The 27,862-nt window shown below is 34.9% G+C and overlaps 1 protein-coding gene across 1 annotated transcript; it reads right to left on the bottom strand.

Moving 5' to 3' along the window:
- Positions 1-1,976: 1,976 nt before the first annotated feature.
- LOC136025084 (uncharacterized) lies at positions 1,977-27,831 on the bottom strand. The gene is made up of 3 exons (XM_065700802.1): positions 26,395-27,831; positions 16,912-17,086; positions 1,977-4,261 (listed from the first exon to the last, which is right to left on the bottom strand). The coding sequence occupies exons 1-3, from the start codon at positions 26,565-26,567 to the stop codon at positions 4,193-4,195; spliced, it is 417 nt and encodes a 138-aa protein (XP_065556874.1). The 5' UTR covers positions 26,568-27,831; the 3' UTR covers positions 1,977-4,192.
- Positions 27,832-27,862: the final 31 nt, after the last annotated feature.

Genomic DNA, 27,862 nt, shown 5'->3' with positions numbered 1-27,862 from the left:
TGTGAATTTGGTGCTAGTCGTAATATTAGTAAGATCGACGCAGCAATGGTTGGTTGTTCTTTGGAGATTAAAAGCCCCTATATCTTTATTTTCAACAGCTGCTGTGCAAACTTTTTTTTTAGGCTTTCTAGTCTTTAGTCAGAATTTCAACTCTTTTCAATTTTTGTTATCGGGTCTTCAATAGTAACCGACTCACCTTTCAATCTCTATTTCGTATCGTTCAAGAGTATTTTTTTTAGATGAAATATCGAAACTACACTACTATCTGAGTAAATATGAAAACTATACGCAACCTAATTTCCAAATTATTTTCATCGATGTATCTCAGGAATTTTCAGTTGCGAGAGACCATCTTGATCTCAATTTGTTATTTGATAGAGGGAGGATTGCTGCTAAAAGAATACAGTAATATTGACATAACCAGAATTGCAGAGAAGGTAAAACAGACAAAGGTTGTGGCATTAATGCGTCTATATGGACCAAAACTTGAAGAAATATAAATTGTACTAATTAAACTATAAAATAGTCCACAAACTGTTTTTGTTCCAGATTTGTGTGACATTTTCTAGGTTACTATAAGGCTGACCCAGAAGACCTTAACGAGGAAAATAATGACTGAAAGAATATATTTATTCCTAAATCCTTTTTTTTTAGTATTATATGCTCTGAAATTTCGGGCAATTCTGTTTGTAGTGATAAGTCACTTTCTATGTATTTTTTTTACAAAGAAAAAAGATTGTTTAATAAATGACAAGGAAATGCATTCATGAAAACAAAGGAATTGTCAAAGCAAAACAAATATATCATTATTTCAAAAATAATGACAGTCTCAACTCCATAGAAAAATTAATTTTTCACAGATTGCCCATTGTTGTCAATTATAACCCTTCCCCCCGGCAACTCAAACCTATAAAATAAACTATTCAAAATTTACCGAGAATCAAAAATTTTGGCTTGACATTTAAATTTTGTCTATGCTTAGAATTACTATACATTTTGATTCTTAAACAAAAAATCCTTTAAAATTGCAAATGTCCGTAGTATTGATTCAAGTTAAATTTAAACCATTAATGTCCTGGGGCTCATATACTCTGGAAAATACAAATATAAAAAACTTTTCAAAACACGAAAATGTTAAAGCAGTGTCATCAGCAAACAAAGTGAGAGAAGAAACTGCAGGCGAAACCTCATCGTATCAACATATACCAAATACATTAGGGGACAAAATACCGAGCCTTGTGGGACCCCATATCCTAAAGGAAATGGGACAGAAGCGATATCATCAATCATAACATTAATAAACCAACCATTCAAATAACTTTCAAACCATTTTCAGATTGAAACTATTTTAAGATTTTAAACCATTCTAAGATTAACATTTTACCATTTGGAAAATTATTCTTGTTGTTCTTTTAATTATTTTAAACTTAGTATGAATCAATACTACAGACATTTGCAATTTTGAAGGATTTTCTGCTTAAGAATTAAAATGTATAGTAATCCTTAGTTTGGACAAAATTTAAAGGTCAAGCCAAAATTTTTGATTCTCAGTAAAATTTGCTATAAATTTTGATAAATTTTATAAATGGTTTATTTTATAGGTTTGAGTAGCCAGGGGAAAATCATTATTTTTGAAATAACCATATATATGTTCTGTTTTGATTTGACAATTCCTTTGTTTCTATGAATGCATTTCCATGTCATTTACTAAGAAATCTTTGTTCTTTGTAAAAAAAACTTTGTTATTCTGGGTATTTCAATACTACTGTATTCTTTCAGCAGCATTTCTCCTTCTTTCAAATAACAAATTGAGATCAAGATAGTCTCTCGCCACTCTGAAAATTTCAACTCGTTCCTTCAAGCAATCCCTGAGATCATCAATGCAAATAATTTAGAAAATAAGTTGCGTATAGTTTGAAAAGCAGGCATGCAGGGCCTCACTAACCATACGAAAAATAAGGCAACACTGTTCAAAAAAGCTATATTTACAATAAAGAAGTCAGCTGATACAACTTTTGATTGATCTTTTCCAAACTTGGATGAATATAAATTAATCACAGACTTATTTAAAGCACAGAGTACATCAGTATAGTCAAATCGATATTGGCAGGTGTTTAATATTAAACAGTTATTAAATGATTCTTTAATATTAAACATTATTAGAAAAAAATCAAGTCAATATAAAATAATTCAACTACGAAATATTGGAAAGAAAATAAAACAAACAATAGGACATTCGATTGGATTTTTTTTTTTAATCCTGGCAACAGAAATTAAAGAATAACAAATCACGAATCAATACAATTTTTTTTTTTCCATAGCTTTTCAAAGTGAAAATTGGTTTCATTTAAAAAGGGATTTTTTTTTAAATCTTCAATGCTCATCTTTTAAGGTTACATTCTATATACTGGCCTTTTCTTTTCTCAAACAACTATATATATAAAAAAAAAAAATCCGGTGTTCCACAGAGAAATTCCTCAAGGCAAAGAGCGCTTTAATAATGCACTCTTGTCTTAACAAAAAATTTAACTATGTCCAGTATATTTTATTAATAATTTAAATACATTAGAAATTAGAAATGCTACATGGAAGTAAATATGGAAATGACATTCGAGAAATTCCTTTTTCGAAGACAGTCTCGAATATATTTTCTGATATTAACAAGGACCAATTAGAGCAACTTATTAGAAGAATTAAATAAAGCCCTAAAATATTCAACTCAGTTGAACGAAACAACTGATACTACTAAATTGGCTCTATTGTCAGAATATGTCAAGTACGTTTACAAAGAAAGTTTGGATAAAGAATTATCATTCTATTGTCCTATGAAAGATCATACTACAGGGAAAGATATACATTGTAAATCTAATGAATTTTTATAAATGAAACTAATACAAATTAAGAAAATGACAATATGAGAGCTTCTAGTTATACTATACTTAGCAAACCAAAACTCAATATATACCAGAACCATCACGGCTGATCACTAACCATCAGTATTTTTCAGCGACTAATTCTATCAAGGCAGAATAATGAGATCACAGATCATTGAATTCAAATAAAACACCGTGAATCAACACTAAGAAAAAAAAAGAAGCGTGAAAAAAGAAGAAGCTGATCATAGCAGATTAATATCCATGGTTGTCAGTACTGCTATTTATTATCTCTTCGGTTTTTATATTTTCGCAAAAAGTTGTCAATCTACTTTCGAAAATAATATAAAGAAATATTTTAAAACTATCAGGTGCAATCTTTTGCCAAGAAGTCCAAAAAATTAAGTATATGAAATTTCTCTCAATTAATGAAAATGAATGTTAAAACTGAAAACCCTGGATACAAGCAACGATTCAAAAACTCACTCACAAGGCGTCTGCTGTTGAGCTTCAGAATGCAGAAACACAAAAAAATAAAAATGCATTGTTATGTCGATGACAACGAAACCGGAAATATCATATATATGGTATTTTAATGTATGAAAAAATCACATATATCATATCATATGTTTCATATCATTTATTTTCATATATGAAAATATCATATATGATAGTTAGAAGTCCCATTCATTGACACAGAAAATTGTTATTCAAGGTCAGAACTTTTGACCAACTACGAGATGAATGGCTCAGCAATCCTCAAACTAGGAACTTAAAAAGCTCTTTCTAAAGACCGATTCTCAAGAAATTTCTTGTCAATAATGGAACTTTTCTTTGACAATTTCGACATATTAAAGCAGTCCTATACAGAATACGGCGACTACCTGAATACCATAGAGAAAAATGGCTCTGTTCCAAAAAAGTGGATGAATAAAAATGGCGGAACTCAACATGGCCAGCCATTAAGATCAGATTCTAGAAAAAACTGTTGTTGAACACTTAATTACAACTGCAAACCCACCCCTTAGGGTTTTCTTACATCAAAGTGATACAGCATAGAATCACAAATTAACTCAAATTGGGATAAACACACCCATTATGTTTAACTAAAAGGTTTTCCAAGTCTACTTTTTGTGCTTCAATCCTTTTTCTACTCTCCCACTGAATCCTATACATCTTGTATATTGGGAGATACTTGACCTGATTTTTCACTTGTTTTAGTTCTCTTTTGGTTTTGATTATACAAGCATCACTTTGAGCACTATCTGTAAGAAAAGCAACAAATTCCACATTAATTCAACAATAGATGAATTTCGTTTTCACAAGTACTGATCAACTTTTAAAATCTTCTCATTGACCAATTTCAGTGCTTCTTCTAGCACTTTGATCTGAAAATAAAACAAAAATCAGTTTGGATTTGTACTGCGAACAATGCGAATAAAAGACAATTATACACTCACTGGCACTAATTTACATGAAGGGAGGGGTCTGCAAACCTATCTGCCCGCCACAATTCCCCCTGTTGTGCACACATGACACCAGTAAAGGTTATTTTTTTAAAGCATTTAATTAACCACTATCATGTTCATTAATTAAGCTGCAATAAGGTTTAGAATCCACTTTTTTTTACTTTCTGGCCAAGGACAAAAGAGCTAAGCTTTTTTTCTCCTGTTTGAAGGTTCATTTTTCTAAAGTTCTTGACCCCTCACATAGGTGCAGAAGGTACAAAACATCTTGTATATACATATAAAATATTTTGTAAAAGTAATTACCGTAGAACGGGGTAGTCTTGAACAAAATCAGCACTAAAGAATAAGCACTCTCTTTTGAGCAACAGTGTAATTACTAGATCTTACTTATTACTAGATTATCGATCGAGTTCATCTTAAACAGTTCGTAAATCTTGCAATCAGATTAGGTTTTTATTCGCAAGAAAATTTGAGCTGTCCAAAATTGTCAAATAGCAAGTTACGCTTTTTTACTTCGCCAAACTAAACTAGGTATTTCAAACTGAAAATTTTATCATCGAGGTTTTTATTTGCAAGAAAATTTGAGCTGTCCAAAATTGTCAAATAGCAAGTTACGCTTTTTTACTTCGCCAAACTAAACTAGGTATTTCAAACTGAAAATTTTCTATAGCTTAGTGTCGATTGGTTAGGTTTTAAGGTTGAATCGTTTCATTATTCCATAGACTCAAGATGGCAGTAGTGTTCAATGTTACCCAAAAGTATTTTGTTTTTTCCAGGGCAACTCTGAACACATGTTCAATTCAATTCAATTTATTCAAATAAGACTAAAATATAACACCAATAATAATAAAGATCCTGGAAGCGAACTTGTTGAGGACCATAACCACAAAAAATTGAAAATGAAGAAGAGAGAAAAAAAAGAAAAGGGAAAACATGGGTAACTAAAGTAAATTGAATAAGAATTTAGAGAGTTATAATATCAAAATTTTAGTACATTGTTATACAGCGTGCAAAAACTTGTGGATAGCTCGACACTGGAGGGTATTATATTCCATTGAAGTATAGATTTATAAATGGGGGATTGCTGGGCGGAACTAGAGACACACTTGGGGACGATGAAGGAACGGTTGGATGAACGGAGACAGAGGCCTTCAGAATTATTAATATTAAAATAAGACAATAATTGAGGAGGAAGATTTTTATGGTAAGCGGAGTATGCAAGGTATAGATTTAATTTTTTGATGATTTGTTCAAAAGGGGTAATACCAAAATCGGAGTTTAAGTCCTGGGTGGGATATAGTCGGGGCAGCCGAAAAACTGCTTTGATGGCACGGTTTTGGGCAGATTTTAATTTATTGGTAACTGAAGGAAAAGTGTTGCCCCAAACAGATCCACAGTATGAGATATATGGGTAAATAAAAGAGTAATAAAGGGTGACAAGGATATCGGGAGGAAGAAAATAATTCGCACGATTAATCATACTTACCTGTCGCAAAATTATGGCTCTGATGTAGGACACATGTGTTGCAAATGGTAGGGAGGAGTCTATGTGGACACCAAGAAACTTGGCAACTTCGACCTGTGGGAGGAGATTGGTAGAATATTTTAGGCCAAGTGCTTGCTGAGCTTCATTTTTTTGTAAGGGGTTCGAAATAATACAACCTGACTTTTCTTGATGTTAATGGTCATGCAGTTAACTAGACACCCCTCCTGTACTCTATTCAGAAGGGTTTGAGTAGAGGCGACGACGGATGGTAAATTAGGACCGGTGATGAAAAAGTTGCTATCGTCAGCAAAAAGTACTGGGTGCACTGATGGACCCAGGTCCGTAACTAAATCATTAATATAAAGGAGAAAAAGTATTGGACTAAGAACAGAGCCTTGTGGGACGCCCCTTCGGACAGGTAGGGGATGTGAAGTCAACCCGCCCAGACTCACACTCTGTACTCTACCAGAGAGATAAGAGCCAAACCATGAGAAAGGAACTCCACGAATCCCTAAGTTGTTGAGTTTACTTAATACAACACTGTGATCAACCATATCAAAGGCCTTAGAAAAGTCCAGAAATAAGCCCAATACAGTATTTTTAAGGTCAAGTTGGGAACGTATAAACTGTGTGGCGTCTATTAGTGCATGAGCAGTTGAAAATTTGGAACGGAAGCCATATTGATGAAGAGAAATCAACGAATCTGAAGAATGAATCCCAAATAAAAAGGGAGAAAGACTCGGAATATAATTCTCTCGAGCACTTTAGATATAACTGGGAGAAGTGAGATTGGACGATAATTACTTATCTCAGACGGATCGCCTTTTTTATGAATCGGGATAACAATTGCTGATTTAAATATTTCTGGGAAGACTCCATTGGTCATAGACAGGTTTGCTATGTGCACAATGGGTTCACAAACATAGGAAGATGCGGTCCTAAGAAGCTTATTACTTATGCGAAAAAAGTCAGGTGTACTACTATTAGAGAGACATTTGATAACTTGAAGCACCTCTTTACGATCAGTTGGAGAGAAAAACATGGATCCAGGATTCTTGCTAGGTTGTACTGACTGGGAGAAGGAACAGGAGTTAGCATTTGGAATATTAGTGAAATAATTATTAAAAGCATCCTGTACTGAACTTGGGTCAATTAATCTGCCACTGATGTCCTTAAGGTTAAGAGGTACAGATCTTGAATTTCTTTTTTTGAAAGAATTTCATTTATTGTGGACCAAATTTTTTGCAAGTTCCCTTTACAATGAGAGATTTTTGAATAATAATAATTTTTTTTGCTTCCCGGACAAGTTTGGTATATAAATTTTTGTATTTTTTATAATTAGTCAGGTCAATAACGTTACTGGTTTTGCAAGCTGACTTATATAGGTCATTTTTTCGGTATGAAGAGATTATCAGGCTATTAGACATCCAGGGGCATATATGGGTAGTTTTTCGGTTTGATTTACGAACTGGAAAGGTTGAACCGATAAGATCACTCAGTCCCTGTGTAAAACCATTTGTGGCTGAATTAACATCCTGACAATCCAAAACCTTGGACCAGTCGAAGGATTTCAAACGATCCGTGAACCTGTTCATATTCACAGTATTATTTATTCTATTATACGGAGGGGTTTTAGTTCTAGAGGGTTGAGTAGCTGGTAGGGAGGGTAGCGAGAGATAGATTGGAAAGTGATCTGACAGGTCAGAAAATATTATTTTGGAGGACAGGTGGTTTCCCAGGGAAGTGGATACAAAAATGTTGTCAATTACAATAGCTGTAGACCTCACAGGATCAACTCTAGTAGGAAAAAGGATTGTGGGAAGAAGACCACTTGAGGTGAATGCTTCAAAAAAGGTATCACAATCATTATTACTGCTAACATTTAGTAAATTACAATTGAAGTCCCCAAAAACTATTGCCTTCTTTTGTGGTAAATTAATAAAACTAGAAAAATCATCAAACAGGTTACAAAAGAAAGGGGTCGGAAATGAGGGGGGCTTATAAAATAATGAAAAAATAAAAGAATTCTCGTCAACACTTATGTCTACGATTATTGAATAAATGCATCTATTATTTACAGGTTGCGAGAATAAGGATTCACAGTCTAATAGCCTGGTGAATTTCAGACTTGACCTGATGTAAAGAGAAATGCCGCCAGAGGACTTGGTTAATTTTCTTTCAATATGAATAGCTTGAAAACCAGGGAGGGAAAATTCATTCTTATCATCAATTTCTTAAAGCCACGTTTCCGTTATTCCAATTACGTCGAAAGGGCAGTAACCATTAATTAAACTTAAGTCTTTAAAATTAGCCCACTTATCCCGTAAACTTCTGATGTTAAAGCAAATTACATTAATTTTGGTCTCTTCAATTAGCTTAGGTTTCACATTTTTCACAAAATCAAAAGTGTCGAGATATTCACAGTTAATTTGGTTTAAAGGGCTATCGGGGCTAGCTAAGGGGCTGATGGGCAAATTATTTTGGTAATCGTAATAGTTAAAAACAACATTGTTACACAGTGATAAATTCGTGAGAAACGTAAAATCTTGTACAGTGCACATTTAAACATCCATTGTGGTCTGAGTTTCATCATCTTCTTGATTAGAATATTGGAAATCTTCTTCAGCCGACGAAATATCATTGGTGGTAATTTTGGACTGGGATGGAAAGTTTGCCGTTTTTTTCTTAGATTTCTTGCCTTTGACTAGGGCAGTGGCATCGACTACCGTCTTGGGGGTTGTGGCAATTTGAGAGCCTGCATTGATTTGATTTGCAGTTGAGTCTACAGGCTTAACTAGCTTTGATGTGGAATCTATGTCCTTTTTCATGGAGGATAATTGAGCCATAGCTGTTTCTAATATGTCATCACCTAGGAGTTTAGTGATAGCTTTCTTCTTGAGAATATTTTTGGTTTCCTCAGCTTCATTACTAACCTTAATTAAGTGACTGACTGTGAGATAAGTTGCAAGCCTTTGCCATTCTTGGCTATTTTTAGATGAATCTTTTGGAGGGCAGGATGTTGAAGTAAACTTAGGTAAGGGATGGGGAGAGTGACTAGAACCTTGAGTATGAACATTATTTGCCTCTTTTGGAAATGATACTGTCTTTGCATCTGCTACAGCAACTGTTGCTTGGCTTCTACTGGGCCGATGGGGTGTGGGTTGCCATGGGATCCTTGCAGCTACAACTGAGTAGGGTAGGTTCATTTTATCAGATGTTCTAAGGATTACAACTCGCTTTTGGTGAGCTGGGCAAGATTGTTTTTGGAGGACTGTGTGTCCCTTACGGTTACAATTTCTGCAGAAAGGGTCTGACTCAGGGCATTCACTAATTGCGAGGCCTGTTTTCCCACACTTAAGGCAAGACGGATGGGACTGTTTGCAGTGTTTTTTGCTGTGGCCGTGGGCCAGACAAGTGGAGCATTGTAGGGGCTTAGGCTTATAAATCTTGTAAAAAAGGGACATACCGTACAAGAATATTTCTCCACTTAGCTCAACTTTGCAGGAAATGAGGATTGAACGGCTAGGGTGAAAAAAAAGACCTTATTTGTTTAAACTTAGCCTTATAGCAGTTGAAGGATTGATGAGAAGACCTGAAGAATCTATTAGTTCAGTTTGTATTTCCTCCACTTTTACACTGGTATCAAAACCATACAGCACATACTTGTGCAACTTTTCCACATCTTTTTTTGTGGCTAAAATTTTTGAGCCATCAAGAATTATTTCTTTGGATTTTGACAGGACATGGTCTGCCGCCTGAGAAGACGTAAAGTAAATATCAATAGACTCGTCCTGCTTGAAAACAAGTTCAAAATTTACCTTGGTGATCAGAAAGACAGCTTTCCTAATTTGCATTATTCGATCTTTTGAAAAGGGTTGGCCATTCGTTTTCTTGATTGAGACAGTATAATAATTGGGGTGATCGTTAGCACTTGTATCTGAGACACTTGAAGAGAGGGGTTGCACTATCGTTGGTGAACGAGTTTCATCCTTTTTCCTCTTTTTGCCAGGCGTCTCACCTCTTTCATTAGAGTTAGTTTCGGCTAAGGCCTGAATTCCTGACAAGTGGCTAACAGTTTTGGATCGCGTAGTTGGGGGGGGGGGGTTTCTAGGAAGAGTTTTATAGGTAGGTTGGAATGGCGACCGGCTAAGGGTTTCAGTGGGAGTATCCTTCTCTGGTGGTAGCCTTAGGGGCTTTTTTTCCGTCATTTATTCCGACGAGGTACTGCAGATTCACAAACTGTTAATCAGTCTTAATCACAGTTTTAATCAGCGATAACACCAATATATTCAATTATGCACTAATAATAACTCACTTTGTATGAAGTGAGCAATCCCTCACAATTAAGTCCGCAAGTTAATTGCGCAATCTAACACAATACAGTACAAAAAGCAATCCGATTAGGTTCATAAGCTAGTTCCTTTTAGTTCAGATACTAAACTCATACTGTTACTCATATGTTCAGTTACCCTTGTGTATCTTTAAGTACCCAATTTAGTAGGCTAAATACAGGACAAAAGAAATAATCTATAGACACCCAAATGGAAAGAAAAATCATTGAAAAAAAATTTAATCCTTGGAACTAAGCCTGTCAGAGGCAATACACTACCATTGCTTGTAGTAAATGCCACAAGTCTTCAACATATTATTTTTTTCCTGGGAACATCATATAGGGGGGATGGTCACAAAAACTATGGAGGGCAATCATTCAATTTGAAATTTTTACGGGATTTTTTAAGCTGAGTCTTAACAATTTTTACAGATGCCTAGAACATATAACAAGAGCTAAGAGCTCATATGGCACTTGTGACGAGGCGAGAAGAGCTAAGAGCCAAGAGATCATATGGTATGAGCTCTAACAAAACCCTATGAATCAATAGATTGATTTAAAAAGGAAAATAAGAGGCTTGATGCCGGTCAGGATCTAAAATAAGAGCTCTGAGTCACGATGTCCTTCTAAATATCAAAATTCATTAAAATCCGATCACCCATTCGTAAGTTATAAACATCTAATTTTTCCTCTCCCTTTAGCCCCCCAGATGGTCGAATCTGGGAAAACTACTTTATCAAGTCAAATTGTGCAGCTCCCTGACACGCCTATCAATTTTCATCGTTCTAGCACGTCCAGAAGCACCAAACTCGTCAAATCACTGAACCCCTCTGCCCAACTCCCCCAAAGAGAGCGAATCCAGTACGATTCTGTCAATCACGTATCAAGGACATTTGTTTATTCTATCCACCAAGCTTCATCCCAATTCCTACACTCCAAGTGTTTTTCCAAGATATCCCCCTCCAACTCCCCCCGATGTCAAACGATCTGGTCGGGATTTGAAATAAGAGCTCTGAGACATGAATTCATTCTAAAAATCAAATTTCATTAAGATCTGATCATCTATTCGTAAGATAAAAATACCCCAATTTTCACGTTTCCCAAGAATTCCGGTTTCCCCCTCCAACTCCCCCCAACGTCACGGGATCTGGTCGGAATTTAAAAATAGAACTTTAAAGCACAAGATCCTTCTAAATATCAAATTTCATTAAGATCTGGTCACCCTTTCGTAAGTTACAAATACCTCAATTTTCAAAATTACCCCCCTCCAATTGCACCAAAGAGAGCAGACCCGGTCCGGTTATGTCAGTCACGTATCTTAGACAGGTTTTTATTCTTACCATCCAGTTTCATCCTGATCTCGCCGCTTTAAGTATTTTCTAAGATTTCCGCCCCCCCCCCCAATTACGCTTGATCCGGTTGAGATTTAAAATAAGAGATCTGAGTTACGAGGTCCTTCTAAATATGAAGTTTCATGAAGATCCGATCACTCCTTCGTAAGTTGAAAATACGTCATTTTTTCTTATTTTTCAGAATTACCCCCCCCCCCCCCAATAAATCGGATCCGTTCCAATTATGTAACTCACGTATGTAAGACTTCTGTTTATTTTTCCCACCAAGTTTCATCCCGATCCCTCCAATCTAAGCGTTTTCCATGATTTTAGGTTCCCCCACCCCAAACTTCCCCCAACGTCACCGGATCCAGTCAGGATTTAAAATAAGAGCTTTGAGACACGATATCCTTCTAAATATCAAATTTCATTGAGATCCGATAACCCGTTCGTAAGTTAAAAATACCTAATTTTTTCTAATTTTTCAGAATTAACCCCTCCCCCAACTACCCCAAAGAGAGCGGATCCATTTCGGTTATGTCAATCATGTATCTAGGACTCGTGATTATTTTTTCCACCAAGTTTCATCCCGATCCCTCCACTCTAAGTGTTTTTCAAGTTTTAGGTTTCCCCCTCCCAAATCACCCCCCCAATGTCACCAGATCTGGTCGGGTTTAAAATAAGAGCTCTGAGCCTCGATATACTTCTAAATATCAAATTTCATTGAGACCCGATCACCTGTTCGTAAGTTAAAAATACCTTATTTTTTCTAATTTTTCAGAAATAACCCCCCCCCCTCCCTCCCAACTATCCCAAAGAGAGTAGATCCGTTCCGTTTATGTCAATCATGTATCTAGCACTTGTGTTCATTTTTCCCACCAAGTTTCATCCCGATCCCTCCACTCTAAGTGTTTTCCAAATTTTAGGTTTCCACCTCCCAACTCCCCCCCCCCCAATGTCACCAGATCCGGTCAGGATTTAAAATAAGAGCTCTAAGACACGATATCCTTCTAAACATCAAATTTCATTGAGATCCGATCACCTGTTCGTAAGTTAAAAATACCTCATTTTTTCTAATTTTTCAGAATTACCCCCCCCCCCACCCCCAACTACCCCAAAGAGAGCGGATCCGTTCAGATTATGTCAATCATGTATCTGGGACTTGTGCTTATTTTTCCCATCAAGTTTCATCCCGATCCCTCCACTCTAAGTGCTTTCCAAGATTTTAGGTTTTCCCCCCTCCAACTCCCCCCAATGTAATCAGATCTGGTCGGGATTTAAAATAAGAGCTCTGAGACACAATATCATTCCAAACAGTAAATTTCATTAAGATCCCATCCCCCATTCATAAGTTAAAAATACTTCATTTTTTCTATTTTTTCCGAATTAACCGGCCCCCCACTCCTCCCCCCAGATGGTCAAATTGGGAAAATGACTATTTCTAATTTAAGCTGGTCCCGTCCCTGATACGCCTGCCAAATTTCATAGTCCTAGCTTACTTGGAAGTGCCTAAAGTAGCAAAACCGGGACCGACAGACAGACAGACCGACAGAATTGGCGATTGCTATATGTCACTTGGTTAATACCAAGTGCCATAAAAAACCAGTTAATGCAAAAAAGTATCCAGTTATGCTGAAAAAGTGATGCAAAAAGCTGGAGGACACAAAGAAAGGAGATGTAGCAAAGAGAAAGGGTTCATAAAAAAAAATACGGGATTCCAATGGGTACTCTTTCTCACCAAATGAGCAAAAAGCTTAATATAAAGGCAGTAAGACCAACTGCATTGACAGGAATTGAGGAAGATGTCATTGTCTCTCACTTGGTTACATGTGCTGAGAGGGGGTTTCCTGTTAATTGCTTCGAGCTGAAACTCAAAGTTAAAAGTTATCTTGCATCAATTGGAAAAACAGCAGATTACTTTAAGAACAACATACCTGGACAAGACTTAATTAGTTATTAAACACAACTCAGACATCTCCAACCAGGGTAGCCAGTTAAACACCCAGGATGGTTAAGACCCATTTGCTTCCTACTCTTCATAAGATTAAATTCAAATTTGAACCAATATTCAGGCTTAACTCTCACCTGACTACAAAGTATGAATAAGAAGTGATAGTTTCGATTTGCCAAAGTTCGACCTCAATTGGTGCAACTAATAAAGCCTTTTCATGACAAAAAAGAAGAAAACATACCAAACAAGCCCTAGTGGCAATGAAAAGCACATAGAATATCTCTGCTTGGGTCTCCATTGGTACGCAAGCCAACATTCCTCCCGTGGTGTTTCAAATTCGACTTTCATTAGATGAGTAGAGCTAAATAGGTACACAGATACTTAAATCGTGAATGAAAAGACCTTTTCTCAGGGGCAGATCTAGAGGAAAATCTTGGGGGAGGCCCAATGTGATAAAAGTGCCAACAATTGACCAAATTGGAAAGAGTAAAAACAGGGTACCAGAAAAAATAGAAAAAAGGGCACCAGAAAAATCTTGGCGGAGGGGGGCAGGGTCTCCCCCTCGATCATCTGCCAGTACCTTTGCTCAAAGGTTAGCCATGTACTACACCAATGCCAAAAGAACTGTCTTTCCACTCGAATCACAACTAACCCATATTTGTCACTTCCATCATACAAACTCAATTTTTTTCTATGGTGAACCCTTTTGTAAGGTATAAGGATTATCATTATAGTTTCTTCTTCAAACTTTTTTTATAATAATTAAACACAACTCAGACATTTCCGAACAGAACACATCAGTCTAGCAATCAATTATTTTCTCCCTAGATCAGCATCATTCAAATCTTCGATTGAGAACTGCAGTAAACTACTCCAAAAAAGGAGCTTTTGTTTCATCTGAAATGATGTACAAGTACTACGATAATTTAGAAGTGAAGGTCTTTTCCCACTTTGCTGCTGAAGTGTTGAAAGTCTGTAAAAGAAAAACACATTCGCTCTGTATGCCTTCCACCAAACACTTCAGATATACTGCAGCCTCTTGACGTTCTTTTTTTTCGATCCAATGAAAAAACGTAGAGGAAAATACTTGATGATAACAAAATAGATAACCCAAAAAACTGCAATAAGAAAAGATAATTTCCCCAAGCTTCTGAAGCTGCTCCTGAAGTCTAGTATCAAATAAAAAGGAAAATCTAAAGAATAACTTTGCCAAGTGCTTATCACGTTTGTCATGCAGAACCAGCCACTTCCTGCACAGAAAACTCCATGAAAGTTTTTGGAAAACGTCGGTCGAGTTTCTCTGTACGTCCTGCAAGCCCGAATATTTGACAAATATGTGGACAATATCATGCAAAAACGTCTTACATCTCACTGGGGAGGTATAAGATTCAAATTGTGAGTCTGACATGACCGATGCGTCCAGGTCCGAGACTGAGTCTAAATGGATGTTGATGGGTCGACGAGCACTGGCAATCTGCTGTCAAGCAAAGCAGCAGCCAAAGCGTGTTCAAATTACCCACAAAAACTATGGATGGACGTTGGTTCATTGCGAAGTTCTTCATGGGTAGTATTTATAAGTATTTTTTAGTGTTGAAAGTTGATGCTCCTTCTTCTGACCGCTGTCTGAGCTTGATATACCGGGAAAAAAAAAAACCAAGGATGGATCCTTCTATTCTCCAACGTGAAAGAATCAGCATCCATCTTTCCCGAGTCATGATCAAATCAAATTTTGATTTGATCATGACTTTAGTCATTTGATACTTTAATAATTTGAATTTTTCTTCACCTTTTCAGTTTAGAAGCAATATTGTATTCATCTCAATAAACAGGTTCTTTTTTACTGGAAGTTTAATGCCATATGAGTTAAAACTCCGTCAACTATTGTTCAATGTTACCCGTCAAATGTTTTATTGTTCGAAGTTAAAACACCCCCAGAAGCAACTTTAGACACCATTTTAGAATTGGTATAGCTTTCACAACACGAAGACCAGTAGTCTCGGACATTTACCATTCGACGCAGAATGATGTATTCCCAAATTGCCAAAAATAATTTTGAGAAAAAAAAGTTTACGAAAAAAATATCGAATAGCCTAGAAATGTCCACAGTTGGGGATCTAGTGAGCAAATCTTTTTTTAAGTGCTCGACAAGAGTTTTGAAAGAGTGTTTGAACGTTTGGACCCGTTAAGTCTGTAAAATGAACTGATGTCTGAACTACCGTTGTTAAGGATCCAAACACGCCCATACAGTATTTCCAAATTCGCAGAAATATTAAGTAAATTGATAAAAATGTAGCAATGACTCCAGTTCAAAAAAAAGAAAAGAGCAAGGAGATAAGTATCTATTTAATGTTTTTGGTTCTATTTCTTCTCTAAATTCTTGGTCATAATCCAACTTTTGCTATATTTTGGTCATCATAAGACGAATCATTAGTCGAAATCCAAGTGAGGGAGAGAGAGAGAGAAAAACCTATAAAGCAGCTATACACCAGCTTTTCTCACTCAGTATCGACTGCCAGGTGGATATGGTACTTTCTTCTGCAAAACAGCGCAAATTACTGTCATTTATTGCTAAAGAATGCAACATTCCTTGTGTTGTTCAACCTTCATACTCTCAAGTTCCTAACAGAACGTAGAGAGGCACAATTTCGAATTACTGTAACATGACTTCAGTTAGCTCCCGATAATACTAAAAAAGCAAAGTCAGCGCTAATATATTGCAGATTTTACACCCTTTATACAGGTCCAAAAATCCTCGATACCTTTGTATATGTCAAACAAATAAGTTTTTATTAATATTTATTTGTCCCATTCAATGTTACCAGATTGCTTCAAATGGATATCTGCGTCCCCTTGATAAAAATTTCCGATAATCAACCACGCAAGGGTGGAGCCAAGCCACGATGTGACGCACACAATGCAAATGATGAGCAAATTTTTTCAGAAGCTCTGACTATGACTGTAATCTTGTTTTTAAAGCAATTCTAACCTGTTATATATAATATTAATAATTTATGTTTTGAAAAAGAGTAACAATCAAACACTAGGCTACTCAAAATTATTAAAAGCAAATATGAAATAAAAATATTTACTTCTCCCAGGTGTTAAGTGAAAACAAGAGCTACAGCTTGTTGAGCAAGTCAGAAGAAAATGCAACTGTTTCTTAATGAATAATATTCAATAAATTAGCACAACTTTCTAAGTGGTCAATGAAAAAGCATAAGTCAAAAAGGCACAATCGGTCCATATTCCCAAAGCACGAGATGACCCACAACACTTAGTTGTTGACTTTTTATCACAAAACCGAGTTCTGGTGCCCCTTTTTAAGACTTAATTGATTAAGGGTAATCTACTGGCACCAATTTATATGATTGGAGGGCCTACTCGACATCGCAAATGTTGACAATTATTAAGAATTAATCCATTCACATGCTGACTGTCGTTAATTAAAACAAAGTAAAAGGTGTCACATACTCTGCTTTCCTCCTGTAGACGTTTGGCTTTCATTCTCCGTGTGCTCCTTTTCAATTCTGCTCTTTCGTGGCACTTTAAAACTTCGTTTACTTCATACTGACCTGCCTCAAGACCAAAAGTAGAGCAACCTTCACTGCTATTTGATGTTTCATGTTTTGCTGTCAAATCAATGGCTCTGTAAAAAAGAAAACTAAGTGAGGCATCTAAATATCAGGTTATCAGTTTAGTCATTGCATTTTCCACAAGCATTTCAGCAGATCTCGAAGTCATGGATCTAAACTATATTAAAAAAAAAAAAAAAAAAAAAAAAAAAAAAAAACTCTTACTGATTGTTCATTTTAAGAAAAAAAGAAAAGAAACATAGCTTACTTATTTATCTAATTTACATAAAAAAAACAAATAAACTAACTCCCCAATACAGACCAGAGCTAGTAAGGTTGGGTATGTACGTAATACAACATAGAAGAAACAAAAAACCATGTTGTAATAGGGCTTCTCATAATGTAAGAGGACATCTCATAATGGGGACAAAAACAAAGCACATAAGACATCATAAATTTTAATATTCCATCATCAATGGTGAATAGACAAAAAAAAATCTTTAATATTTGCTTCTTTAGGTTCTGCTGAGATTTTTATGATAGATAAGTCTGAATTTTATCATCAAGGTTATATTTATTTGCAATGAATGGCATTTGGTATTCTTAAGGAATTGGGACAAAATTTAAGTTTTATTTTAAAGAGCGAGGTATCGACGAGGGTTGAGCCCCCTCATATACGCAATAAAAACATATGAATATAGAAAAGTTCGCTGCGTAAGTTAATTCGTAAGTTTAGTATATTTTTTACTTATGAAAACGTTCGTAAAAAATTAAAAGTTATAGTTGCCTTTTTAAGTAATCAAAAAATTGGAGGGCAACAAGGCCTCCTCTCTCGCTCCTTTTTTTCAAAATCTTCCGATTAAAACTATGAAAAAGCCATTTAGCCCCCAAAAAAATTAATATGCAAATTTCGTTTTAATTATTTATGCGTGGAGAGCCAAGATAAAAAAAATGCATTGATTAAAAAACGTCCAGAAATTAAACAAAAAAACAAGTATTTTTAAATGAAATTAAGGAGCGACATTAAAACTTAAAACGAACAAAAATTACTTCGTATATGAAAGGGGCTGCTTCCTCATCAACGTCCCGCTCTTTCCGCTAAAGTTTTTTACTGTTTTAAAAAGTAGAGTTGAAAGAAAGAGCCAAACTTTAGCGTAAAGAGCGGGACGTTGATGAGGAAGCAGCCCCTTTCATATACGAAGTAATTTCTGTTTGTTTCAAGTTTTAATGTCGCTCCTTACTTTCATTTAAAAAAAAACTTGTTTTTTTGTTTACTCACCATATAGCACGTGGATTCATGATTAAATCGAATAAATCATACAAAAATCTATTTGATAAAAGAAACGCAAAATAAAAAAAAAATTAGTAAATCACTACAGTTCGAAATATGTTCTAAATTAGCATTTATGCAAATATACCACCTTTGAAACTTCCAATTTCACAGCATACGTCCATATCTGATACAGACCCCAGAGCGTCATCATCAAGATAATGGGCAGGCCTAGTTAATCGTAAAATTACAAAATTGTTTTATACTTCCTATTTGATAACATTTGCTCGGTCGATGTTTATGGTCTTTCTTCCCTATAACCTATCAGTTTAAATAACATTTTCTTCTGTTAAAAAGATTTGATAGCTAGATAGATTCAATTGATTGTAGTTTGATAATTGAAGTTGGTTGGATGTAAGGGGGGATCTACTTTTGGAATTGTCTAATGGTTTTAATCTTTACTTCTAATATCTATCGAAATTCCAATAATTCTTCAAATTCACTTATTTGTAAATCAAACACCAAATAAACGTAGATATCGTCCTTATCTTTAAGTTTTTCTACATATGTGCTAATAAATCAAACTCTTTGTGGCAACAAACTGTAAGAATGGAATAACGCAGCTCAATAGTAACTGAAACTCAAGAAACAGAATTTTGATATCAATCGATTTATTATGTTGATTCCAAATATAAGATTCATTAAGCTTCGTTTTACTCGTCAAAGGCTAGGAAACTGCGTAAATTTACCTGATCTCTGAAAGAATGAAGAAACAGCCACTAAAAGTCAAAGAATTTTTATTAAAATCAAACCATTATATTCGGCGTATCAGAGAGTCGTACTGTAGATGTTACAAGCCCCTATCTGCAAAAATATCGAATTTTCTATTATTTGCCAGAATAAAAATCACGGGTACGTATTAATTTGTTTGTTTGTTTCCAGGGTTGATCGTATCGAATCAACGGTCTTAGTACATCGGAAGAGGGCTCATTTGAACAGAAATTAAAATTTCTGGTGTCCCTTCTATTTGACGAAAAAGATCGGACGGCTACTAGCCCAGGGCTAGCAGCCGGTTAATTATCCAGGATAATTTGCTAAGGATAATGTAAAATTTGTAAATACCAGTTTCATAGCCACAAAGACAAATAAACTGTGACAAAAGGCATTGAACTTGTATAAATTAGGGTGTGTATTTGTAAATTAAGGGAGTGAGGGTTAGGTTAGATTAAGTTATGTTATTTTACTCCCATAACTCCCTAATGTACAAATATGTAGCCGAAATTATTCTTTAATTCTTGGGTGCGTTCCATATAATTAACAGGTTCCTTTTTTTATTAAAGAAGCAATAAGACCAGTGCTTATCGAAATTTGTGAAAGGTAGGACATTTTTTATCCATGAAAATATAAATTGGCCATTTTCAAAATTGTCTTTGTGCCCCACTAGCTATACTAGCTGAACTAGAGTAAAAAAAATAGTTTCTATAATTTTTGTGGGAAAATACAAAGGTTTTGAATCGACAAGAAAAAAATTATAAAGAAAATTAAAGATGCTTCAATTAGATCACCAATAACCAATTTTCAGTGACTCGGGTATAAGCCAAGGGTACTAATGCGGGAAAATACTGGGATGAAGCAAGGATTTTGCTCTATTCTCTGAATGAAGATGCAAAAAGGCATATTAAAGAAAAGTAAAGACCATATTAAATTTATGATCAGAAGAAATAGAAACCTACAATAACTAAAACTCAAAACAAGCAGAAATTAGTATTAAAGAACAAATGAAACCCAAAACGAACAGAAATTATACAAACAATCAAAGCAAAAACATACAGCAGGTACTAATATAAATGAATAAGTAAATCTCAAAACGAGTAAAGCTTAAGCTGAATGTGCAAATAAACCTTGAAACAAACAAAAATATTTCCTATTGAGGCATAAATGAAATTCAAAACGAGCAGAAAATAAATAAATAATCATAGCAAACTAACAAACGATAGTTACTAATATAAAAGGGTGAATAAATCTCAAAACGAATGAAACTTAAATTGTAAATCCAAATCCAGCTTCAAACGAACGAATCTCGACAAAGAAGAGTTTGAGTTTTCCCTCCTTTTTCCACTGTAAAATTCTAGAAGCTACCAGAAATGAAGACAGCTACAATCCATTAAAGGAACCTAGTATTGAGAAAATTACTTGAACAAAATTTAAAAATTGTGAATTTCCTTGACAAAAATTATAAAATCCAATTCGCACCACAAAAATCCATGTTTTTGCCCTACAAAAGTTGAAATATCTGAGATCTCAAATGACAGAAAATTTTTGAAAACTTAGTCTGAAATCGCGTGGAAAAAAAGAAAGTATGGGAAATTTAGAGATAAAAATTTGAGAAGGACAGAAAAAAATAAGCAAACAAATAACCTAAATTGCTTGAAGAATTCAAGCCAAACATTGATATGGCACATCAACGAACCTTATTGTAGAGGTTTCAAGTTATTATCGGCAAAAGTAATGAATTTTGTATAATTTGACCAAAATATCGGACGGCTACTAGCCCCCCTCCTACGTCCCTTTCTTCTTAAGAAATTGTTCCATCAAAATTTTGAGATAACCATTTTGTTTAACATAGTTGAAAGGTTCCAGAACTAAATCTTTTGATTAAACATAACCCACGCAGCCCCTGGGGATGAAAATGTGCTAAGGATAGTAAGCATAACTTATGATCTACGAAAACTACTTTCACTGCCACCAAGACAAACAATGGATGACAGAATGCATTGGACTTTTATAGCATGGGCTATATATTTGCACATTAGGGAGGTTACTTATTCATTATTCATTTACTTATTCATTTATATTAGTACCTGCTGTATGTTTTTGCTTTGATTGTTTGTATAATTTCTGTTCGTTTTGGGTTTCATTTGTTCTTTAATACTAATTTCTGCTTGTTTTGAGTTTTAGTTATTGTAGGTTTCTATTTCTTCTGATCATAAATTTAATATGGTCTTTACTTATCTTGGCCTGCCCATTATCTTGATGATGACGCTCTGGGGTCTGTATCAGATATGGACGTATGCTGTGTGTTATCTAGGCCTGCCCATTATCTTGATGATGACGCTCTGGGGTCTGTATCAGATATGGACGTATGCTGTGAAATTGGAAGTTTCAAAGGTGGTATATTTGCATAAATGCTAATTTAGAACATATTTCGAACTGTAGTGATTTACTATTTTTTTTTTATTTTGCGTTTCTTTTATCAAATAGCTTTTTGTATGATTTATTCGATTTAATCATGAATCCACGTGCTATATTGTGATTAAACAAAAAAACAAGTTTGTTTTTAAATGAAAGTAAGGAACGACATTAAAACTTATAACAAACAGAAATTACTTCGTATATGAAAGGGGCTGCTTCCTAATCAACGTCCCGCTCTTTACGCTAAAGTTTGGCTCTTTCTTTCAACTCTACTTTTTAAAACAGTAAAAAACTTTAGCGTAAAGAGCGGGACGTTGATGAGGAAGCAGCCTCTTTCGTATAGGAAGTAATTTTTGTTCATTTTAAGTTTTAATGTCGCTCCTTAATTTCATTTAAAAAAACTTGTTTTTTTTTGTTTAATTTCTGGACGTTTCTTAATTAATACATTTTTTTTTATCTTGGCTCTCCACGCATAAACAATTAAAACGAAATTTGCATATTAATTTTTTTTTGGGCTAAATGGCTTTTTCATAGTTTTAATCGGAAGATTTTGAAAAAAAGGAGTGAGAGAGGAGGCCTTGTTGCCCTCCAATTTTTTGATTACTTAAAAAGGCAACTATAACTTTTAATTTTTTACGAACGTTTTCATAAGTAAAAAATATACGTAACTTATGAATTAACTTACGTAGCGAACTTCTATATTCATATGTTTTTATTGCGTATATGAGGAGGCTCAACTCTCGTCGATACCTCGCTCTTTAAAATAAAACTTAAATTTTGTCCCAATTCCTTAAGAATGACCCCTGAATAACAAAGGGCGTATAATAAATAGTTGAAATTACTAAAAATACTTTAGCGTAAAGAGCGAGGAATTACGAGGAGGTAAACCCCTCATATGCGTAATAATTTCTGTTCGTTTTAAGTTTTAATGCTGCTCCTCACTTTCAGTAAAAAAAAACTTTTCATATTTATTTTTTCATTGTTTTTTTTTTAAATAATGCTAGAAAATCCTGCGCCCCCTCCATTGAAAGTCTCTTCCCCAATAAAACGTTCCTCCATTGAAAGATCCTCCCACGTAACCCTCCCTTCAACTCTCCCCCCAAACCAAAAAATCCCCCTGAAAACGTCTGTACACTTCCCAGTAACCATTACTATATGTAAACACAGGTCAAAGTTTATAACTTGCAGCCCCTCCTACGGTGAATGCGGGGGAGTAAGTCGTCCCCAAAGACATAGTTATTAGGTTATTCGACTATGGTGAATAAAATGGCTATCTCAGAATTTTGATCCGGTGACTTTGGGGGAAAAAATGAGCGTGGAGGAGGCCTATGTGCCATCCAATTTTTTTGGTCACTTAAAAAGGGCACTAGAACTTTTAATTTCCGCTAGAATAAGCCCTTTTGCGACATTCTGGGACCACTGAGTCGATACGATCACCCCTGGGGAAAAAAACAACAAAAAAAAACAAAAAAACAAATAAACACGCATCCGTGATTTGTCTTCTGGCAAAAAATGCTAAATTCCATATTTTTGTAGATAGGGGCTTGAAACTTCTACAGTAAGGTTCTCTGATACGCTGAATCTGATGGTGTGATTTTCGTTAAGATCATATGAATTTTAGGGGTTATTTACCCCTATATTCTAAAATGAGGCAAATCTTCTCAGGCTCGTAACTTTTGACGGGTAAGACTAATCTTAATGAAACTTATATATTTAAAATCAAAATTAAAATGCGATTCTTTTGATGTAACTATTGGCATAAAAATTCCATTTCTTAGAGTTTTGGTTACTATTGAGCCGGGTCGCTCCTTACTACAGTTCGTTACCACGAACTGTTCGAAAAATCACTTAGATTTAAAAAATCACTAGTTTTAGAACAAAAATCACTATAAGTCGCTAGCTAGAAGAAAATCACTAGGCAACATAAAAAAACTGCTAAAAATAGTGAAACTTTACGCTAAAGTTTGACTCTTTGCCACAATTCTACTTTTTAAACCAATTAAAAGCTTTAGCATAAAGAGCGAGGGATTGTGGAGGGGACAACTCATTTCATATACGGAGTAATTTCTGTTCGTTTTAAGTTTTAATGTCGCTCCTTACTTTAGGCTAAAAAAAATTATTTTTTTTTATTTAATTACTTACGTGGTTAAGGTCAAATTTGTCAAGAAATTGAGTTTTCTTCCATGTTACAGCAATTTTCAATATCCATGTCAGAATTTCTTTGCTTTTCAATAAGACTAGTTCTAATTCATAGTATAGTATTTCTCCTCAATGACACCTATTTGAGCTTGTGCTTCATTTATTTTTGTCTTATAAGCACAATTAAGTTTTTCTAATATATTTTGCAAATTTCGCCAGTTTGCTGTTTCTTATACTCTTTCATGTCGGCAATAGTTCCTGTTTTTATTCCTTTTATTGAACTAGCTTGGATGATATTGAGTAATGTTCTCAACTAGACACCAAAATCCAAATATTGAAAGCTACAGTGGTGACAACGTTCAGGTAGGGTTCTGAAGCGAGGGCTTTCCTAAAAATGGAGGAGGATTTGCTTTAAGTTTCCCAGAGAAAGTCCCTTCAGATTATTTCAGCAGTAAGGAGTGACATTCAAAACTTAAAATGAACAGAAATTTGTCCGTATATTAGAGGGGTTGTCCCCTCCTTAGTATCTTGTTCTTTAATATACGGTTTGACCTTTCGCCCCCATTCCTTAAGAACGACTTTTGAAAAATAAGGGTCGTGTAATTTGAACAATAAGCTTTAAAAGCTATGAAACATTGAAGCATGAAGAGCACGCTATTAAGGAGGGAATAAAGTCCCTTCATTTACAAAATAATTTCTGATTGTCTTAAGCTTTAATGTTTCTCTTTACTTTCAGTTGAAAATACCTGTTTTTTCCTATTTAATTACAAGAGAACAGCATGACTTTTATGCAGAAATGCTTAGTGGTTATTTTGGATATAACTAGCTTGAATGTAAAGTAATGCTGATAATCCAACAGTTCCAACTTTTTCCGAAGAAGTTTACGGCCTGCTGAATGTGTGAAGACTCAAATCAAATGCCAAAGGTGTGATACATCTAGTCAAAAGACCCTTATACAATTTGGGAGTCGCAAATTGGAGTTGTCATCCTAACAGTTGTGATTCATTACTGCCATGGATTTGTTTTCCTGATCTTTTCCTCGTCTTTCTTAGTTTTCAGTGAAATTACTTAAATATAATTGCAGGTGAGCGACTGGAATAGCAAATTTTAAGCCTAATTAAGGTAGTACAAATTAATCTATTATGGTTCAATTTTGTCGAAAAATTACAAGAGTTTTCTCATTGAACTTTTGCGTGACTTTGGTGCTCATTCATACCAGAAAAAAGTAGACAGTTACTAATAATAAAATTAAAGCAAATAATACACCATTGAACTTTACAGTCCCTACCGGTAGTGCTGATTAGCGTTTCATGACCCTTCAGCAAGGAAGCGCAGTGAGTGTTTATGGGCCTGCTATCCTCTACTTTCGCAAACCCTTTCCGTTTACCTTCCCTAAAATTCTCCAGGTAACCATTTAGAGCTGGGTCAACTTTGGCTTAACTTGCAAAGTCATGCCTATGACCCCCCATTCTTAACAAAACAATCAGTGACTCAAGGACTTGAGTCCCCGTCCTTACGGACGAAGGACTTCAGATCTAGGACACTAACCACTCGACTAGGACGGCTCTATTGACTTCTTGAAGAAGAAAATAAATAAAAAGACTTCAGTTAGCTTTCTGTTATATCGCTGAACACATTTTTGGTTAGAGTTCATACCAATTTGTAGCTCATTTTCTTTCTTCCCTCAGGCAGTTGCAAAAATTGCAGCGGGGAAAGTAGGCAGTCGCCCCACTATCAGTTTTAGGCCTGCCCCTCAAAATAATGTCCAGAAGCCATTATGTTTAATCAAACAATGATAGAAGAAAAACATAGGAGGAAAAATAGCTTCAAATACTAAATTTGGAAGTAAACGCCAGTTTGAGGCATAGTACGGCCTTTGGGAAGAAGCATTTCCTAAGAAATATACACGAGAGGTGAATCAGAAGAAAAATACAAGCCTCAGAAGTAGGTCTCAAACGTTTTATGGTACTTTGCAGCAGAAACCGCCGTTCTGGGCAGTTGAAGTGCAAAAAACTGGATCGTCGTGATTCTTATATTTCATTGATGTATATCTCGTTCAGATATTATACGAGAAAGATTTGAAACTATCAGTTTTCTTTTTCCTTGTTATGTATAGTAAACTTGGCTCCAAACCTTATCAAGTTTATTTAGTGATTTCATTCTTAAGAAAATAAAGAGATTGAAATTCCTTACGCCTGAATCTTTCAAGTTTTTAGACCCTTCACTGCTCCTGCTGCTACTATTTGAGAAAAAATAAAGAGAAAGTAACTCTTTAATTTTATATTTAAAAGTTTCTTAGACCCTTTACTACAGCTACTATTGACAACTCTTTGCAACAGCAAGCCACCTGTGGCCAAAACGGCTGTCACTACTCTTCCTCCATTTCAATCTGTTTAAAGACCCATCTTTCATCCTCGCAAAATTTTCATTTCCCTAAATTTATCCTTTCGACAATATTCCATCCAATGCGAGGATGACCTGGATTGCATGAAGTATTCTTGCATGTTTTTTTAATGGCGCTGGAATAGAAAGCGATCTGTGAACTAGTCATAGGTACTTGTTCTGACCCGAGTTCCAAAACCGATGGTTGACTCCAGCTGTGCAAGAAAAAAGGCGAATAATAGACACATTGAACCTAGAATTGAAAAATGTAGCCATGCTTGCTTCCAGTGATGAGCGGGCTCAGTGTGCTGAGAAGTCTGATACATGTTATACTAATGTTTTATTTTCGTTTATGGAAAATATGGAGAATTAAGGTCAATGCTGAATTTTTCAAATTACCTCAAGACAAAAAAAGGATCCTGACTTCTGTAGAATATTAATTTTCCGCAGCAGAAGTGGTATTGACTGCAAAAATAAACAACGTGGAAGATGCTTAGTTTGAGAAATTGGCTGCCACTAAAATTAAAGAATATATCACGATTACTCATTGAAATTAATATTTTTTCAGACATCTTTATTTATCCTTACCAGATGACACAAAGGGCTCATATTAGTGGGACATAAAACAGAGCTATTGATCATTGCTACCTAAGCAACTTCTTAGAAGATGTTCTCATCGTTTAGTATTTAAGTAAGTGTAATACACTGTTTATATTGTTGTGATAAGCAAGGCTTCCTCATTAGATCCATATACAGTAGAAAATCCACGTAAAGATAATATTTTGTTCGTTTGGACTCATATTTTTTCAGCGCGTTGACACACTTACTTTATCATTGTGATTGGTAATGTACGCGAGAGAATAGAACTGAAGTTAATTTTCTTAACCCCTCGTATTTTATTAATGTGGACACTAATAAATTCGGCACTCAGACGGGCGAAATCAGAGCACAATTATGGGAAAGGTTGAAAAGCCCATTATTATAATGATTACGAAGCCAATTTTTTGTATTTTTGATTCCTAAAGAAATTATAAGATGGTCAAACTGAGTTGCTGTGGGTTAGGACAAATATAGAATTCCTCTTCACTTTTCAACCAAATAGAAAGACTAACGTTACTTTTAACCTAACCACGTTCTTTACCATGCAAATAGGCTTTCAAGCCGTATAATTCCTTCCTCAAGTAATAAGTACTTAAGCACAATTTAATTTGAGTACTTAATACTGATACTTAAATACAATTTTTGTCGAATATTTTTTTCTCAGACTTAAATATTTTTTGACTAGTCTTCGCAATTTCACTGTGTTTGTAACTACACTCGATGGTAACTACAGATATATCTGTAGTTTTCTGCAGAAAGTTTTCTTCCCAGAATAAAGTATCTATCCTATGGATATCAGCTTTGCCAGGTATCAAAGTGAAATTGTGAAGACTAACTATAATAACGCATAGCCGTTTCTTTAATATTGATCAGAAGACAAGTAAAGGATATAAATTGTTTAAATTCCATGCACTAGACCACAGGAACAAAACGAAGAATAAAAAATGAATAAAAACCTGAAATATCTAAAAAATAGACAAACACACAAATCAACAGCTACATTTTCCAGATTGGGCCTTTATTCTTTTTTCTGTTTTTTTACCACGCCTTCAGTACCTATAAGTCTTTTTTTGTGAATTTTTTTAAATCACTATTCTTCGTCATTCCTCATGATTGCGCAATTTATATGTTTTTTAATGAAATAATCATAACTTTTGTTAACTAATGTTCCGACCGATTTAAATGAGATCCATACCTGTTCTGAGAAATTTTTAAATAAAATTTGCTGGGTATACAACTCTATAAAAAATTTCTTGATTTAGTTAGA

Source organism: Artemia franciscana, chromosome 3, assembly GCF_032884065.1.
Source record: "Artemia franciscana chromosome 3, ASM3288406v1, whole genome shotgun sequence".
In the NCBI taxonomy this organism is placed as follows: Eukaryota; Metazoa; Arthropoda; class Branchiopoda; order Anostraca; family Artemiidae; genus Artemia; species Artemia franciscana.
This window is presented reverse-complemented; position numbering and strand designations above follow the sequence as displayed.